The sequence below is a fragment of the Trachemys scripta genome, chromosome 8, assembly GCF_013100865.1.
Source record: "Trachemys scripta elegans isolate TJP31775 chromosome 8, CAS_Tse_1.0, whole genome shotgun sequence".
Lineage (NCBI taxonomy): Eukaryota > Metazoa > Chordata > Testudines > Emydidae > Trachemys > Trachemys scripta.
The window spans coordinates 37,441,328-37,459,271 of NC_048305.1; the positions used below are offsets into that span (position 1 = coordinate 37,441,328).

At 41.6% G+C, this 17,944-nt stretch overlaps 1 protein-coding gene across 4 annotated transcripts in view; it reads left to right on the plus strand.

The window, feature by feature from the left end:
- The window catches only part of LOC117881609 (protocadherin gamma-A4-like), a 388,535-nt gene that overhangs the window by 21,439 nt on the left and 349,152 nt on the right, over positions 1-17,944 (plus strand). For 2 of the 4 annotated variants that reach the window (XM_034779063.1, XM_034779071.1), the window contains one exon: positions 13,641-13,727. The exons of 1 other annotated variant lie outside the window; for it this stretch is intronic. In XM_034779063.1, coding sequence (XP_034634954.1) covers positions 13,641-13,727 — 87 coding nt within the window. Of the gene's footprint in view, positions 1-11,263; positions 11,976-13,640; positions 13,728-17,944 lie in introns of those variants that run through there. One more of the 4 variants, XM_034779074.1, reaches the window with a different exon arrangement.

Below are 17,944 nucleotides of genomic sequence, written 5' to 3' on the forward strand. Positions count from 1 at the left end.
TCTATATGCATCCGAAGAAGTGGGCTGTAGTCCATGAAAGCTTATGCTCTAATAAATTTGTTAGTCTCTAAGGTGCCACAAGTACTCCTGTTCTTTTTGCGGATACAGACTAACACGGCTGCTACTCTGAAACCTGTCAGGAAAGCAAAGGCGACATATGTAGATCATCACAAATGAGTGTTCATAAAGCTAACCAATAAATTATGTAGTTTTAAATTACTTAGATGTTATAGGAAAAAGTACTTTAGGGATATTTTAGAAAGCTTTCTAAAAATTGTTATTTGGAGTTTCTCTTGCATCCTTCCAGTGGTAAAGTCAGATACCTTTGTTACTATGAACCGAAAAATGCAGGTCTTAAAAAGAGAGGGAAAATGAAACTTATAAATGTAAAACATCTTAAAATGACCCAGAATAGCTTTCTTTTCATAAAAAATGTTAGGACTTTAAGGGCTGATATATATGGTATTCAGAGGTAGACAGGTTTGCTGGACCCACTGAAATGGGCAGGGATTGTTTAGGAGGGAAATGTAAAATTTGGGGAAGAAGGTATTTTTCAGGCTGACAATTTTTAAAATACAGACGTTATTGGAAGCTGATCGGGGTTCGAAAAAAATCATAAATTAATCCCAGGACATGGCTCATTGAGAAGGTAATACACTGATAGAATGTCTGTGCAATTTTCAAAAGTTGCTTTGATGTATTACTGCCAGGCCATCTGGAGTACCTCAGGACATTGAGTGCCTACCTCAGTGCAGACACCCCAAACTGGTGATGGGCTCCATGATTAGATTTCACCAAACCAGTAACAGGTGTGAACTCCTGGATTACTATCAGGGCCGGCTCTACCATTTTTTACCAAGCAAAAAAACAAAACAAAACAAAAAATGCTTGGAATGCCGCCCCTTAGTATGTGCCGCCCCAGACACATACTTCCTCCGCTGATGCCTGGAGCTGGCCCTGATTACTATAATAGTTTTACCATACAGTCCCATTAGACTCTCCAGTCTATCTTCCCACCCAGACAAACTGGACTTTACCATAAATGGTCATTTATACCAAAAATCGCAAACACTACAGGTTACTCCCAGTTCCAAGAGACCAGTCACCCAGATTGAGTTGCATTCTAGATCTCACACCAAAGATAACCCTGGTAGTCAAGTATATAGTAAACTAACTATAGGTTTATTAGCTAAGAAAAGGAAATGAGATCTGTTGCCAGGCTAAAGCACGTAAAATATACCTACAGGTGAGTCATAGTCTCTACTTCCCAAATGGTGGTAGAAAAGTCTTTTCAGGATAGCCAGATTGTTTCTGGGGATCTCTGCTTTGCTTCTGGTACCCTTCCCTGTAACAGTCCAAACAGTCCAGACATGCAGGATCTTTCCCTGAATCCATAGGTATAGTTTCTTTTCACAGAAAATAAGCTGACAGGCTCACCATCCAGATGGGCTCTTTGGTTGATAGAGAGATAGGAGTACATTTAGCGTCTTCGATCTCTGATCAGCACACACAATGACCACTTGCCTTCAAATAAGCACTTTCCTGTTAAAGTTCTTCATTGCATTACACAAGGCTTCTTTCTCATTTGGTGGGTTATTTAGTTACAGAGGAATATAGAATGTAAATGTTTTATATTATAACAGGATGCATATCAGTGAAAACAATGCATGTAACATCCCATTAGTTTTCATGAAGTTTAAATACCAAATACATTCTTAAACAATTAACAACCACTTTAATCTATATTAATACATATCTGAATTGGTTTGGGGCTTTGGCATGAGCTGACACCTGGTATGTCAGCATCACAATTAGATTGATATCACCTCCAAATCTATGCTATATATTAGGGCTGTCAATTAATCAGTTAACTCACACGATTAATTCAAAAACATTAATCACGATTTAAAACATTAATCATGATTAATCACAGTTTTAATCACACTGTTAAACAATAGAATACCAATTGAAAATTATGAAATATTTTGGATGTTTTTCTACATTTTCATATATATTGTATTGTGTGTTGTAACTGAAATAACAGTGTATACTATTTTTATTATAAATATTTGCACTGTAAAAATGATAAAAGAAATAGTATTTTTCAATTCACCTCATACAAGTACTGTAGTGCAACCTCTTTATCATGAAAGTGCAACTTACAAATGTAGATTTTTTGTTACATAACTGCACTCAAAAATAAACAATGTAAAACTTCTGTCGTGGAAAAACGACCACGTGTTGTGTTTGGATCAGAATCGCCTGAGGCCCCTTTATTACGAGCATGCAAGGGGAGTACCAGCAAACCGGCAGTCCCCCCGAATACAGATTTTCAGCAGCTTATATAGCATAAAACCACAATTAGCAATATACACTTCCTTGTTAACAATTTTTGCCATAATTGGAATGCACCTTCCATAAAAGAAAGGCTGCACCAGCCAGCCTTCCTGTTATTCAAAGTTTGCCCTTTGCGGTTACAAGCTTTTGGAACACTAGCAGTTGGCAGTTACATTTCACAAGCCTGGTGATTACAAATAGTTCTGCTTTTGTATTTTTCCTTTACCCTGTCTCCAATACCTGCCCCCGCCCCTTTTTATGGTTAACTTGACCAAAGTTCAGGCCTGACAAAGTTCAGGCCTGAGCCAAAGTTTAGGCCTGAGCCAATTTTCTGCTACAATCCCCCATTTGATGCCTATTTGGCATCACCTTTGCCTAAACTTCCATATTCATAAGTTGGTAAATCTCCCTCTGCTCTTCCCCTTCTTCCTTTTTATCCATCCAAATATTACTGTAAACATGCATCAACTTTATTACTTTCCGAGGCTGGGCTTGGAGTCTTTCTTGCCTTGGGTTAGGTGGACAGGTACAAGGACAGCACTGTGTTTTACAACAGCAATAGCAAATACAAAGACTTAATCCAAGCAATACCAAAACCGTTAACCCTCCTATTGCAGCGGTATGATGGGGTTGGCATATAACCTTAGTTACATTACACATTACATCAGATTCAGTACATAATGTGGATATACAATGGGCTGTATGGAAGGCTTGCTTTTCAATTTGATATATGTTTTCAAGTACCTGAGTAGGTCCTTGCAATTCGGAGAGTTTTTGAACTTCCGGTAGGAGTGAAAGTAGATTGTGAAAGCAGTTGGGTATTAAGGTGGTCCAATTAAAGGGGATTTTGTACTTAAGGACTACCTGAGAAACCTTATTAGCAGGCCAATAAACAAGATGGCTGCCTGCAGCTGTGGTAAGATTAAAATGTATATCTAACAGAGCAGAGGTCTTCAAGCACACATTGGTGTCATTAGCTTGGAAGAGCAAGTGTCCTGTCAAGTTAGTTCCTAACCCCATGCCTTCCGAGCAGACACTGTCATGAAAAGTGATGACATCCCCTGGTTTCAGTTTGCATATACATTGAAGCTGTGGGGGCTCTAAGGGCCAGAGTGTCCACTGATTCCCAAGACCTATCCAAATATCGTGTGTTATTTCAGGAGCACTGATCGCAAACCAGTTAGGTCCACCAGGCACTTTGATTTCCCAAATGTCTTGGTGGATTACCCATTCTCACATGCATCCTCCCCATGGACCCGGCAGGATTTGGTATGTGGGCGCCCACATCCCTCTAACTGGTCCGTATGGTTGGAAGGAGCACTGTGAATGTTCACACCTCCACCCTGAAAACCTCCAGGTATGCCTCCATGGCCATAGATTAGATGGAATTCCTGAGGCATTTGTAAGGGCAGAGGGCCAGGCCTGATGCATAAGATCACCTCGAATGTCCAATACCTGATCATTCAGGAAATCCTGAACCTCTGAACATGCTAGATCCCACTGCAATGCCTTCCCAGACTTGCTGATACTTAATACCATCTCTGTCATCAGCTTGCGAGTCATTGGACTAAAGGCAGAAATAACATGTAATTCACCAACACCAGCCTGTACCTGGGTTAGCTGTGCTCCAGTAATAAGACCAGTGGCTTTTTCCAATTGGCCTAATTTTTCCTCATGCTGTTGGCTTTTGTGAACATTCCAAATTTCAGCTGCGCTATTTATACCATCCCATAGGTGACCAGCCAAGTCTCTTCTCTTTCTAGGGGAAACCCAGATCTTTTGCTGTGCTAGCTGAATAGCAGCTCCTTTAGAGCAATTTGGATATGTAGAGATAATTTGAAAACTGGACAGTGTGAATTGAATAGTCCCTAATGTAACATTATTTACAGTCCATTGGTGTCCTAACACACTAACACATCTGTCCATTGTGAAGTATTATATCACATCTGTTGTCTAAACACCTTCACAAAGGGCAGAGAGGCATCAACATTAATGGCATAGGAAGGGGTATATTGCAATAGGGTACAGGATAAATTATTAGTTACAGGAATAATTTTCAGTACAGGTAAAATCTTCAGTGGCAGAGCAGATTCTTTGGGTATGTTTGATTATTTGCTAGTGAGGCTACTGATTGACTAAGATTTAGAAAAATATTACTTTCCCATCCCCACCCTAAGTTCGTTAAGAAGGAGAGGTGAGGAACATTAAAAGTTTCATCTTCAGGTTGTTTTGTCTAGCCTCCGCAAGCTATTCTTTGAGATTTTGTAGTCTTAGTTCACTTAGCTGTCCGGCAGTGAGGTAGCAAGGGAGAGGTTACTAGCACAATCACCTTGCTTGGTTGGAGGCTTTATTATGTCTTCAGATGGAGAGGTTGTTTTCTTAGCAAGATTCAAAGGCACAGTGGGTCTATCAGCGGACAAAGGAGAGGTTACCAGCTCTTTACCTTGTTCTTTACTCCTGCTGTCCAGAAGGAGCAACAACACCAGGAGGAAAGATAGACCGATCATCAGTTGGAGAGCCATTCCAGTGAGAAACATGGGCAGGTAGTCAATTGTCGGCACTTCACAGCAGCATTGATAATTAGCAGGACTTGATAAGGGTGCCTCAGCATGGAGCCAGGATGGTTCCTCGCTGATGGACCCCCATGTAGACCCAGTCTCTTGGTTTCAGTGAGTGGCAGGGCTGCTATATATAAAAAGACCTAACCCATTTCATTAGTGCCTGGCAATAATTAAGCATTGTGTTATTTATTAAATGACTGTCCATCTGGGCCAGGGCCAGTGGGGCACAGCTGGTAGTCGCATTGGGCGCTCTGTTAGAATTTCATGAGTGCTGAGTTTGGTCTTTCGATTGGGAGTAGCCTTCAAAGGGCATTTGGCCATTCTGGATCTGTAAAGCTGCACATAATTTTTTTATAATCAGTCCAGATATGCCAGATTGTGATACAAAATCCTTAAGCAAAAGTTTCACAACAGTTTTGGCATCTGCCTTTTAACAAGGAAATACATTACTAAAACTAACACATACTTACAATTACAACATTTAAACATTTGAATAAAGTCAATCTGAATATTTACAAAGGGTCCCCAGAGAGGGGAAAGTGCTGCCTTCCTAATCTTGACAACTTTACCAACATTATGTTGCTGGAAGCAGTGCTGGGCCACAGAGGAAAAGTCTTATTTAACTGCAACAATTAACCCCCCACTTTGCTCACGCATGCCATCCCGTGATGCATGCGAGCAAATAGGGCCACAGCAACTGAGACGCAACCAGGTGGCCGTCTGGGCCAAAGGTGCTCAGGGTGTAAGGTGTACTCAGCAATCACTTCAAAAACAATTTGCAGCTTTTCAGTTGGTATCAGATTTTCCTATTATTTTTTCTGAAAGACAAAGAGCATGTTTCTACCCTCTTGGGGTTGGCAGATTATTGCTTAAAATATTTCTTCTTTTTTTTATAAATACCTTTGCTGCTTACAGGCAAAACTGAGGAATTACTCAAATTGCTCCCCATATTTTCCAGTATTTGTTTTATAGGCAGGTCAGGTTTTAATGGCTTCTATTTTTTAACTTCTGCACATTGATTTGAAAAGGAAAACACAATCCACTTTGGCTTCCCTTTGGCAAAGTGACTGTTGATTACACAGAGACACCTTAAGGCTTAGTGTGGGGTACTGACTACAGCTTCTATCTGCTATTTGTTACCAAAACAGATTTAAAATCTTTTACCATTCTCCTGGCCTTGACTGCCCTGCTGCAGCTACAATGTTGTTGTTTTTTTTTTATTAAAAAACAACAATTTAAATCTTGTAACACATTAAGTTACTTTAAGGATTAAATGCTAAATACCAAAATTAAACAATACTATTTTTTTGTTTGTTTGTTTCGCAAAAGTATTTTCAGTTTTACAACCTTAAAACAACACCAATTTATTTTAAACTTACAAAACAAAGATTTTACACATCAGGAGTGTTCTTTAGCAAATTTGACCAACTTTTTTATAGTCAAATGATTTCACTTAAATAACCTGTTGCCTGGATTATCTACAGACATTCCCAAAGGAATGGCTGCAAAGAAACCAATTTTTTTTCTTTCATAACACTTTCTTTTAACATTTATACAAAGTTTTACTGCTTAATTCCTTCCAGTAACTACAGAGTTAACTTCTCAATTTTTTTTCTTTCAACTTCTCACACTGTGGTTGCCTGCTTGTCTGGGCTTGATCCTTTTTCCCTTGTTGCATTATTTCTTTCCATGGGCACAGGCATTGTTTCACTACCAATTTAGCAAGGAGGGTGGGCTTTTGACTAACCTTCTTTTATTTATTTATACACACCTATTTACATACACACATTACATATAGATACATCTTATTTAATAATAACCTTAATTCTTTATGTCCAGACTTAATACAATCTTTCCTTGAGGCGGTAACAACCCCTCAGCACCGGTGCATTGTAAGAAAGGATAGTAGCAGGGCTAGGGACAACGGGAAAGATGGGGAGAACAGCCACATTAACAGCACTGTAAAATAGGGGAGTTACACTCACTGACTATAGGAATAATGACTCCTTGCTGAATGCAGGAGATAATAACAGGTTGGATTTTTTCTTGGCCTGTTTTGATAGAGGCTACTGCTGCACCTTAGGAAGGGGTCTTGCTGGGTTTAGGCGAATCTTAACAGGTTGGGCAGACCCAATGCACCCAACCTGGTTGGCATGATCGGCTCACAAGGCTCACAGGGAGAGACCTTAGCCAGCAGTTCCTGTTGCAGTGAGGAAGGACTGGGGTCGGTCTCCTCCTTTGGAGCGTCCATGTACAATTTAATTTACATAGCAAGTCTCTTCCCAAAAGGTTAACCACCAAACAAGGACTGAGGAGGAAAACATGATGGTCAGACAGAGGACCAATAGAAACAGTCAGAGGTGAAGAGATGGGGTGGGGAATAGGTGTATTTCCCACCCCTACTGCATTTACTATCTCAGAAGTTAAAGGGAGAGAATGGAAGTCAATGGCATGAAGAGTAGATCGTGATGTGCCAGTATCTAGCAGACAAGTGGTGGGCTTGCCATCAATAATACAGGTTACATATGGCCCAGCCTGATTCAAGGGAATAAGCGGAGCGATGACTTAAAGGGTAGAGAGATATCTGCTGGCCAGCAGGGGCTTGTAAAAAACCCAATTTCTCCTTTGTCTCCTTTGTGTTTTAAGTTTCTCCTGGGAGTCCTTGAGACTCCTCCTTTGAGATTCACGGCGCTGTTTTTCTCTTTCTCCATACCAATCGAAATATGCATCAAACTTTGGCCAGAAGTGTGCCTCTGAGGTGCAGGAGCAGAGCCAGGGTTTTTGCCGCCCTAGGCGGCAGCACTTCTCCTCTGAGCATTCGGTGGCGGGGGTCCTTCCGCTCCACGTCTTCAGGGCACTTCAGCAGCGGGTCCCGGAGTGAGTGAAGGACCTGCTGCCGAATTTCCACGAAGACCCGGAGCGGAAGGACCCCCCTGCCGCTGAATTTCCCCCGAGGGCGGCAAAATGCCACCCCCCAAATCCTGCTGCCGTAGGCGACTGCCTAGGGTCGCCTAGTGGAAGTGCCGGCCCTGCTGAGGTGCACAATCTTGTCAAGGTCAAAACTTTCCCTCTATGGGAGACCATAATTTTGAATCATCCCTGGTATACCAATTCCATTTTTTCCAGAAACTTGCAAGTAAAAGGACTAAAATTTGTGTACATATAAAATGCTGGTGTGCCTTTTGGCAGGATGGCAGTTCCTTTGGACTTACCGACCCCTATCTTCCTTGAGTCTACCCAATTATGGGACTCGAACCCGCGATCCCTAGGTTTCCGACTGTGTGATCCAATCTCACAATCCCTAGGTTTCTGACCACGTGACCCGAGCCCACAATCCCTAGCTCCCACAATCCTCAGCTTTCCGGCCACCGAGCAAGGCCTACAACCGAGGCCTACTTTGGTGGGGACTCCAACTCACACCTACTTACCCGTGGCTCTTCCTGGGGAAACCAGAACCAAAAGGGTGTCAGGCGTGTCTGGCAGCAAAAGGTCCGGATCCAGCGTGCTACTCACCCCAACCCAGGGCCTACGGGCAGTCCTCCACCGGGAACCCAAATAGAGATTTAAAAGGTCTCTCACCTTTCAGATGCTGGCTGGGTCCGGTGGGGAACGGTCCACGGTTCCCTGGTCCAGTGGGTAGTCTGTGGACCCGAGTCATGGCACCAAGATTGTCATGGAAAAATGACCACATGTTGTGTTTGGATCAGAATTGCCTGAGGCCCCTTTATTACAAGCATGCAAGGTGGGTACCAGTGAACCGGCAGTCCCCCCAAATACAGATTTTCAGCAGCTTATATAGAGTAAAAACACAATTAGCAATACACACTTCCTTGTTAACAATTTTTGCCATAATTGGAATGCACCTTCCATAAAAGGAATGCAGCACCAGCCAGCCTTCCTGTTATTCAGTTTGCCGTTTGCGGTTACAAGCTTTTGGAACACTAGCAGTGGGCATTTACATTTCGCAAGCCTGGTGATTACAAATAGTTCTGCTTTTGTATTTTTCCTTTACCCTGTCTCCAATACCTGCCCCCGCCCCTTTTTACAGTTAACTTGACCAAAGTTCAGGCCCAACAAAGTTCAGGCCTGAGCCAAAGTTTAGGCCTGAGCCAATTTTCTACTACACTTCAGAGCCTACAAGTCCACTCAGTCCTACTACTTGTTCAGCCAATCGCAAAGAGAAACAAGTTTGTTTACATTTACAGGAGATAGTTGTTCATTTTAAAAACACTTTCACTGCAGATTTCAGAAAAAGCAAAGAAGGTACCAATGTGAGATTTCTAAAGATAGCTACAGCACTGGACCCAAAGTTTAAGAATCTGAAGTGCCTTCCAAAATCTGAGAGGGAGGAGCTGTGGAGCATGCTTTCAAAAGTCTTAAAAGAGCAACACTTCCGTGTGGAAAATACAGAACCTGAACCACCAAAAAAGAAAATCAACCTTCTGCGGGTGGCATCTGATTCAGATAATGAAAATGAACATACGTTGTTCTGCACTGCTTTGGATTGCTATCGAGCAGAACCCGTCATCAGCATGGATGGATGTCCCCTGGAATTGTGGTTGAAGCATGAAGGGACATATGAGTCTTTAGTACATCTGGCACATACAGTGCTATGTGAATGCCTGTTCTCACTTTCAGGTGACATTATAAACAAGAAGAGGGCAGCATTATCTCCTGCAAATGTAAACAAACTTGTTTGTCTGAGCGACTGGCTGAACAAGAAGTAGGACTGAGTGGACTTGCAGGCTCTAAAATTTTACATTGTTTTATTTTTGAATGCAGGATTTTTTGTACATAATTCTACATTTGTAAGTTCAACTTTCATGATAAAGAGATCGCACTATAGTACTTGTATTAGGTTAATTGAAAAATACTATTTCTTTTGTTTTTTGCAGTGCAAATACTTGTAATCAAAAATAAATATAAAGTGAGCACTGTAAACTTTGTATTCTGTGTTGTAATTGAAATCAATGTATTTGAAAATGTAGAAAGCATCCAAAAATATTTAAATAAATGGTATTCTATTATTGTTTAAAAGTGGATTAATCATGATTATTTTTTAATCACTTGACAGTCCTAGTATATATGAATGTACACACATAGTATAAGACAGACATAGGTATGTAAAATTGGCAAGCATTAGAAAATATTATGTACGTCCTTTGACATTCCAGCTAAAGAAATAGCCTTGATCCTTTCCAAGAAAGAATCATCTCTCCCAACCCCCTTCAATCCAAACTAACAGAGGAAATGCTAACCTTGTCAACTGAAGTAAAAAGGATGGTCTTTTGACGTGACTGTTTCTCTTAAAGACTCCTAAGGAATTATCCCCATCCAAAAGAGACTTCTAGGGGTTTTTTGTTTCAATATGCTAATTTCTGGAATAGAACTAGCACTATAATTCAGCAGTGCTCCAACCAGCTCGATCAGGAGAACTGTTATAAAAGGAATACAGAGAAAGCTGTGAAAACAAGGATTGTTAGTTTTGCTGGAAAATAACATTCCGTGTTATAGCCAGATTCGTTGAATATTAACACACACGGACATATGAATCTAGGACAAAATAGACTGGTCTGACAGAAGAAAGTAACAAGAAAAACACCAGCCCCAAACCCAGACTCGTTTGGGTATTAACTGCTCATAAGGGGCATGTTATTATGGGGTGGAGTCAATGAGAAGTCCCACTTAAAATTCACGGGCAGGATGTGGCTCAGTATTTGAAATACCTAGGGATATATCGCTAGCTAATGAAATAACTCTATCCTGACCGATGTTCAAAAAAATTACAAGTTTGTATCAAACATTCCATATTATTTTTCCAGTCAGTGCTTTCTAAAGATGCAGTGGATTCAAAAATCTACTGTAATAGATGGATACTATTTTCACGAATTTAGTAACTGAAGGCGGCTGTAAGGAACTGAAAGATCCGACAACTCGCCCCCAAAGTGAAGTCCTTGTGTTGTAAAAGAAACTTCCAGAGGCGGAAAAGGATTTTCAGAATAATTAGAATTCTCAAATTATAAATATTCATATAAAAGATATCTGAAGCTCTGCCTTTTACATTCCCTTTACATTCACTTTTGTTTTACACTAAACAGAATTAAATACTTTGCAAATGAGAGTGTTCCATTTACATGCGAGACTGGTAGCTGATGGCAAATATACAACAAAATTTCTGATCTTTGTAAATCGATTCAAAATCCAATCAGTATCATCTGAGACGCTTGGTGGCAGTATTGGCTAAGGAGAACAGAGATCGACAACCTGAAACATTCGCGCGAGACTGGAGTAGTTTATGTACGCAGGAGCAGGGATGCATGCAGCTCTGGAACTGCAGAAGAGACTACAGCAAGTGACATTATTTCACCACAGAGCTCTTTATATTTTCGCATTAAAATGGCGGATAAGCAGAGGAGAACAACAATCATTAGGCAAGTAGTGTTTCTCCTTTTATTTCTTTGCGTGTGGGCCCTCGGATCCGGAACAGTTCGCTATGCTGTGCCTGAGGAAATGGAAAGCGGGTCCTTTGTGGCTAATGTAGCAAAGGATCTAGGGCTAGACCCGAAGAGACTGTCTGCTCGCAGGGCCCGTGTGGTTTCCGAAGGCAGCCGCCAGCATTTCCAGCTAAACAGCAACACCGGGAACTTGTTTATTAAAGAGAAACTGGACAGAGAGGAACTGTGTGGGCAAACTGACCCCTGCATTCTGCATTTTGAAATAATCCTGGAAAATCCCTTGCAGTCCTATAGGGCTGAGGTAAGGGTTTATGATATAAATGATCATTCTCCGGAGTTCTCAGATAATGAGCTGCTTCTAAAGATGCCCGAAAGCACTCCGCCTGGGTCCCGATTCCCTCTGGCAAACGCCCAGGATTTAGATGTCAGGAACAACAGCTTGCAGAGCTACGCCATCAGTTCAACGGACCATTTCCGCGTATACACTCGCCATCGCAGCGACGGCAGGAAGTACGCGGAGCTAGTGTTGGAGACACCTTTGGATCGAGAGGAGCAGGCAGAAATTAGCTTCATGCTGACTGCGATAGACGGAGGCTCCCCAGCGCGGTCCGGTGCAGCGCAGGTACGAATAACTGTTCTGGATATCAATGATAATGTTCCCGAGTTTTCCCAAACTCTTTATAGAGCACGGGTTTTGGAAAATTCCGAACAAGATTACGTGGTTCTGACAGTTTCCGCAACTGATTCAGACGAAGGAATTAATGGAGCAATATCATATACATTTAGCCAAAAATCCAAAAAGAATGTCAGCGCATTCAGTATAAACCCGGTAACTGGGGAGATTCGACTTTTGGGACCACTAGATTTTGAGGAAACAGAAACCTATGAAATAGACGTTCAAGCTACAGATGGCGGGGGGCTGTCAGCGCACAGCAAAGTCCTGGTGGAGGTGGTGGATGTCAATGACAATGCCCCAGAGGTGAAAGTAACATCTCTTGTTAGTCCGATACCGGAAGATTCCTCTCCCGAGACCGTGGTGGCCCTCTTCAATGTCAGAGACCGGGACTCTGGGGACAACGGGAGAACAGTCTGTTCCATAGAAGACGATCTGCCGTTTTCTGCAAAACCAACTTCAAAAAATTCCTATTCTTTAGTGACCGAAAATACATTTGACCGAGAAAAAGTATCGGAGTATAACATAACCATCACAGCCAGGGATTTAGGAACTCCCAGTCTTTCTACTGAAGAGAGAATCATTTTGAAAATATCCGACATTAATGACAATTCCCCAGAGTTCAGTCAAACATCATACACTATGTACGTCCGAGAAAACAACGGCCCAGCTGTATTGATAGGGAAAGTCAATGCTTTTGATTCAGACTCAGAGCAGAATGCCAAAGTGACATACTCTCTATGGCCTGCTGAGGTAGGTGGCCTTCCTGTGCTCTCCTATATCTCCATAAACTCGGAAAATGGGAATATGTACGCTCTGCGATCCATGGATTATGAACAGATAGGAAGTTTCCAGGTTGCAGTGAGAGCTGCAGATGGCGGGTCCCCTCCACTAAGCTCTGAAGTCATTGTTCGAGTTGTGATAATTGATGAAAATGACAACGCCCCCTTCATTTTATACCCTCTGCAGAACAGCAGCTCCCCCGCTAATGACCTGGTTCCCAGGTCGGCGGAGGCGGGTTACCTGGTGACGAAGGTGGTGGCTGTGGATGGAGATTCCGGTCAGAATTCTTGGCTTTCCTATCACTTGTTGAAGGCCACTGACCCAGGTCTATTTACTATCGCTTCCCAAAATGGTGAAATAAGAACCACGAGGCTAATAACAAACCGAGATACGATGAAGCAAATACTCATTGTGCTTGTTAGAGACAGCGGAGAATCGCCCCTTTCGTCATCTGCAGCTTTAAACATCGCTCTAGTGGATGGGTTTTCAGACTTACACATGCGGTTTACAGATGCAGCTGTGGAAGAGGAAGAGAATGGCACATTAACTCTGTACTTAATAATTTCCTTGTGCTTAGTATCATTTGTTTTTTTAATTTCAATAATAGTATTTATAACTATCAAGCTTTATAGAAGAAGACATTATAGAGAAAGATTCATGTCTGCTTCTGGTAATTTTTATGGTAATAGCAACTTCCAAAATAATTTGGTAGATGTAGCGGGTAACGGAACTCTGTCTCACAGATATCGTTATGAAGTCTGTTTAACAACTGGATCAGAAAACAGCGAATTCAGATTCCTCAGACCCATTATCTCCTCTCTCCCACCTCAGCATGGCATTGCTGGAACGGACTCTGGAAAAGAACAGGATCTTCTTACTAACCTCCAGCTGAACACGGACCTAGAATCAGCGAACGAGGTTAGATTAACTTCTGATCTTCTCGAGTGTTTTTATTTCATTTTCGTTAATTATTTATTTAAAGTGTACCCATCATTAAAAGATAATTTAGAAGTTTTTATTTTCAAAATTATTCAGAAAGCGATTCCTTTCCTTCTCTAACGTACATATAAATATTGCCTTTACAATTTGAAGTTAGTATTTATCTGTGTACATTTAATGTTTTGTAGTTTATGTATTTTGGTTTAAAGATATTTGGGTTATTAGATATCTTAAGCAATGAACAGATGTGAAAAGAGTTGGAAAATATTAAAATACTAATGGTGCATTTATATGCATGTTATAAGGACATTATTAGTCTACCTTTTTTGGAAATACTCTTGAATGTCCTAGTAGGGTGTACTGATTTGTGCTTTTGTTAAGGAGAGCTGGTGTTATTAAAAATCAGACTTTGCCATAAGTGTGGGTTAACGGGGAATTGGAGATGGTAAATTAATGGACCTAACCAGTTACACACTGTTATGTTGACTCACTGTTACCCAATTAAATTAATCGAAGCTCTAGGTATGCTCCCTATAAGGCCTCATAACCCCACTGCGACAGTGTAGCCCCACCCACTTGTATTGGCCCTGTCCCTCCTCCAGCTGGGATGAGCTCTTCTTTTAGGCTAGCTGCTCTCTCAGACATTATATTGTTTACGGTATTTCCCTTGCCTCCATACAGCTGTATACATTTTAAATAATTTTTTAGAATCCATACAAATGGCAACGCCCCCTTCCTTTATACCTTCTTCAAAACAACACCTCCCCTGCTATTGAACTGGTTCCTAGAACAGCAGAGGCAGCCTACCTTGTGAGTCAGTAGTGGAAATTCTGGTCAGAAATCTGGCTTTCCTGCCAAACGCTGAAGGTCACTGAACCAGGTTATTGTGGTCATTTCCATAATGGGGAAATAAGAACCATTAGGATAATAACAGATCGGAACAGTATAGACTGAAGGCTGGTTATTATGGGTATGGGCGCATTATCCCCAATACATTATTCTCCGTTCCTAAATCTATATTTCAATATTGATACGCAAGTTTGGAATAACCCAGATTTTCAAAAGAACTCTGCGAAACGAATTGTTATCGATGTCCGGGTGAACTATTAGCTTATACAATTCTGGTTTTGCTGTTCTCGTTTTATCGAGAAAACACATTCTTCATGATTTTTCAGTGTTAATGTTACACTTGACATCCGTTTTATTATGTACTGCCAATCGATTCTATTGTTGTACTTTCCCAATATGTGACTATATGATATTTAATACATTACTTATAGAAGCGTGTGTATATGTTTAATAGATATAGGTAAGCTATTTTAATAGACTTGTTTTCAAATTTTAGATATTTGATTTATGTAACTCTTTTTGTCATGAAATTGTAAACATTTTTACTCTATGATTAAGCTATTTTGCCCTTTATTATTTTGATTTAATCCAGGAATTCATTTAATTCAGTTGTTAAAATGCCACTTTATGGTTGTCTGGAGAGAGGAAAAAGCATTGCTCAGTTTTCTTATTAGATTCAGAAGGACATGGGGAGACATAAAGCTTGGCTTTATCCATGTATTGGAAGCATTTTGAGCCTATGAACTCTCTGGACCTGTTTAAAGAGATTTCATATATAGATTGAAAAGGAAAAGAGACAGAGTCCTTATTTATTAATTTACTCTTGTGTTGACTACCTGTTGAGGCTTTTCAAACACTTAAAAAGACATTCCCTGCTATGAGGAACCCACAATCTAAGGGATCCCCTGAAAGTCTTGTAAGGAGACCTTTAAGGGAGGAGAAGTAATTGACCTTCATGGCTCTCTGGACTCTATAGAATGGGAACCATAGAATGATAGAATCATAGAATATCAAAGTTGGAAGGGACCTCAGGAGGTCATCTAGTCCAACCCCCTGCTCAAAGCAGGACCAATCTCTAACTAAATCATCCCTGCCAGGGCTTTGTCAAGCCTGACCTTAAAATCCTCTAAGGAAGGATATTCCACCACCTCCCTAGGTAACCCATTCCAGTGCTTCACCACCCCCCTAGTGAAAAAGTTTTCCCTAATATACAACCTAAACCTCCCACACTGCAACTTGAGACCATTACTCCTTGTTCTGTCCTCGGCTACCACTGAGAACAGTCTAGATCCATCCTCTTTGGAACCCTCTTTCAGGTAGTTGAAAGCAGCTATCAAATCCCCCCCTCGTTCTTCTCTTCTGCAGACTAAACAATCCCAGTTCCCCCAGCCTCTCCTCATAAATCATGTGCTCCAGCCCCCTAATAATTTTTGTTGCCCTCCGCTGGACTCTTTCCAATTTTTCCACATCCTTCTTGTAGTGTGGGGCCCAAAACTGGACACTGTACTCCAGATGAGGCCTCACCAGTGCCGAATAGAGGGGAATGATCACGGCCCTCGATCTGCTGGCAATGCCCCTACTTATACAGCCCAAAATGCCATTAGCCTTCTTGGCAACAAGGGCACACTGTCGACTCATATCCAGCTTCTCGTCCACTGTAACCCCTAGGTTCTTTTCTGCAGAACTGCTGCCTAGCCATTCGGTCCCTGGTCTGTAGCAATGCATGGGATTCTTCCTTCCTAAGTGCAAGACTCTGCACTTGTCCTTGTTGAACCTCATCATATTTCTTTTGGCCCAATCCTCTAATTTGTCTAGGTCCCTCTGTATCCTATCCCTACCCTCCAGCGTATCTACACTCCTCCCAGTTTAGTGTCATCTGCAAACTTACTGAGGGTGTCATCTGCAAACTTGCTGAGAGTGCTGTCAACGCCATCCTCCAGATCATTAATGAAGACATTGAACATTAATCCTTGACTTTCTTCTTGTTCCCTCTCTAGTCATGCTCGGTTTTGAAGCGTGACAGCACTTTGTTTTGATCATTGATCACCAGAGGAGCTGATAGGTCTGGAAATCTAAGACTTGAATGTTTGTCTGTTGTCATTCCTGAGGTGGTTTCCCATCATCATCAGCATAGCTGTGTGCACTGAGTTCGGACTGGGAAAAGTCCAGCAGGTCAGCTAATTATAGGTTGGTTATACCCAATGAAGTTCGGATAAAGAAAAATGGGAAAGGTTATTGGCATCCAGTGGTGATTTCCTGAGAGCCAGACTGATTAGGGCCCATTTCAGAGTGTTTGTGAGAGTGCCTTCCCTGAAGGATACATTGATTATTTCCTTCCGTGGGGGACCTATGTGCTGTTCGCAGATTTTCAACAGCACCCGGGCACAGATCCATTTCACACATGGTGGACTTCCCACATGACATGTGTGGATACTGTGAATTCACAGAAGACAATTGCTGAGGCCTGTTTTCGAGAAGTCCTTGTCATTGTGCTGCCGTGGATCTGAAAAAGTGTGTCTTGAGCCACCAGCATTCTTACCTTCTGCTATCCTGCATCATCTGGCACAGCTCATCCATGAATCATAGTCACCTGTGTTGCGGTGAGAGAGTAAGAGCAGAATATCAGGGACATAGGACATCAGATGACTACGTTGTTCCTAAAGCTGTCAGAACTCTGTGTCTGTGTCTGGTTCCTCCTATCCTTTAGGACAATTTGGAAGTTCAGTGGAATCATTAACTTCTATGAGTGTGCGAGGAAGATAGGGAGGGCAATTTGTTTTTCAGACTATTTATTGAGTCAAAGGCAAGAGCAATGATCTCTATCCAGAAGAAGTGGTGATTGGATCAGGAAAGCGAGTATTATTTATTTCTTCCATGTTTACTCCCAGTCCAAATATTAGGTCCGGTATGTGGCCAGCTTTGGGTGTAGTTTCAGTGACCACTTCGGAAAATTATCTTGCTGCTTTGGTGAATATAAGGGTTTGAACCAGGTTTTTTTGTGCTGTTGTCTACGTGGGTATTTAAAACCACGATTAATCTATTTTGATTTATAGATGTATGGTTTCAAATGGTTTTATTCTCTTCTACACGTGAGACTGGATGAATGCAGTGTGGCTCCGCATCCTTATTCCTTGACTCTGATTTCCGGTTGAAATGCGCATTTGGCAGGAATGAGCTGTGTCATCAAAATCCCGGCAGTGCTTTCCAGCCACTTCTCCTTGCTGCAGGAAAGTCTGGAGCCTCATCCGTTATTAGTCATGCCTGGTGATGGCCGAAATGGGGACATAACAACAGAATGAACTAGTGCCATGTTATGTATTTGTAAAACGGGTGAGGACAAGAGAAAT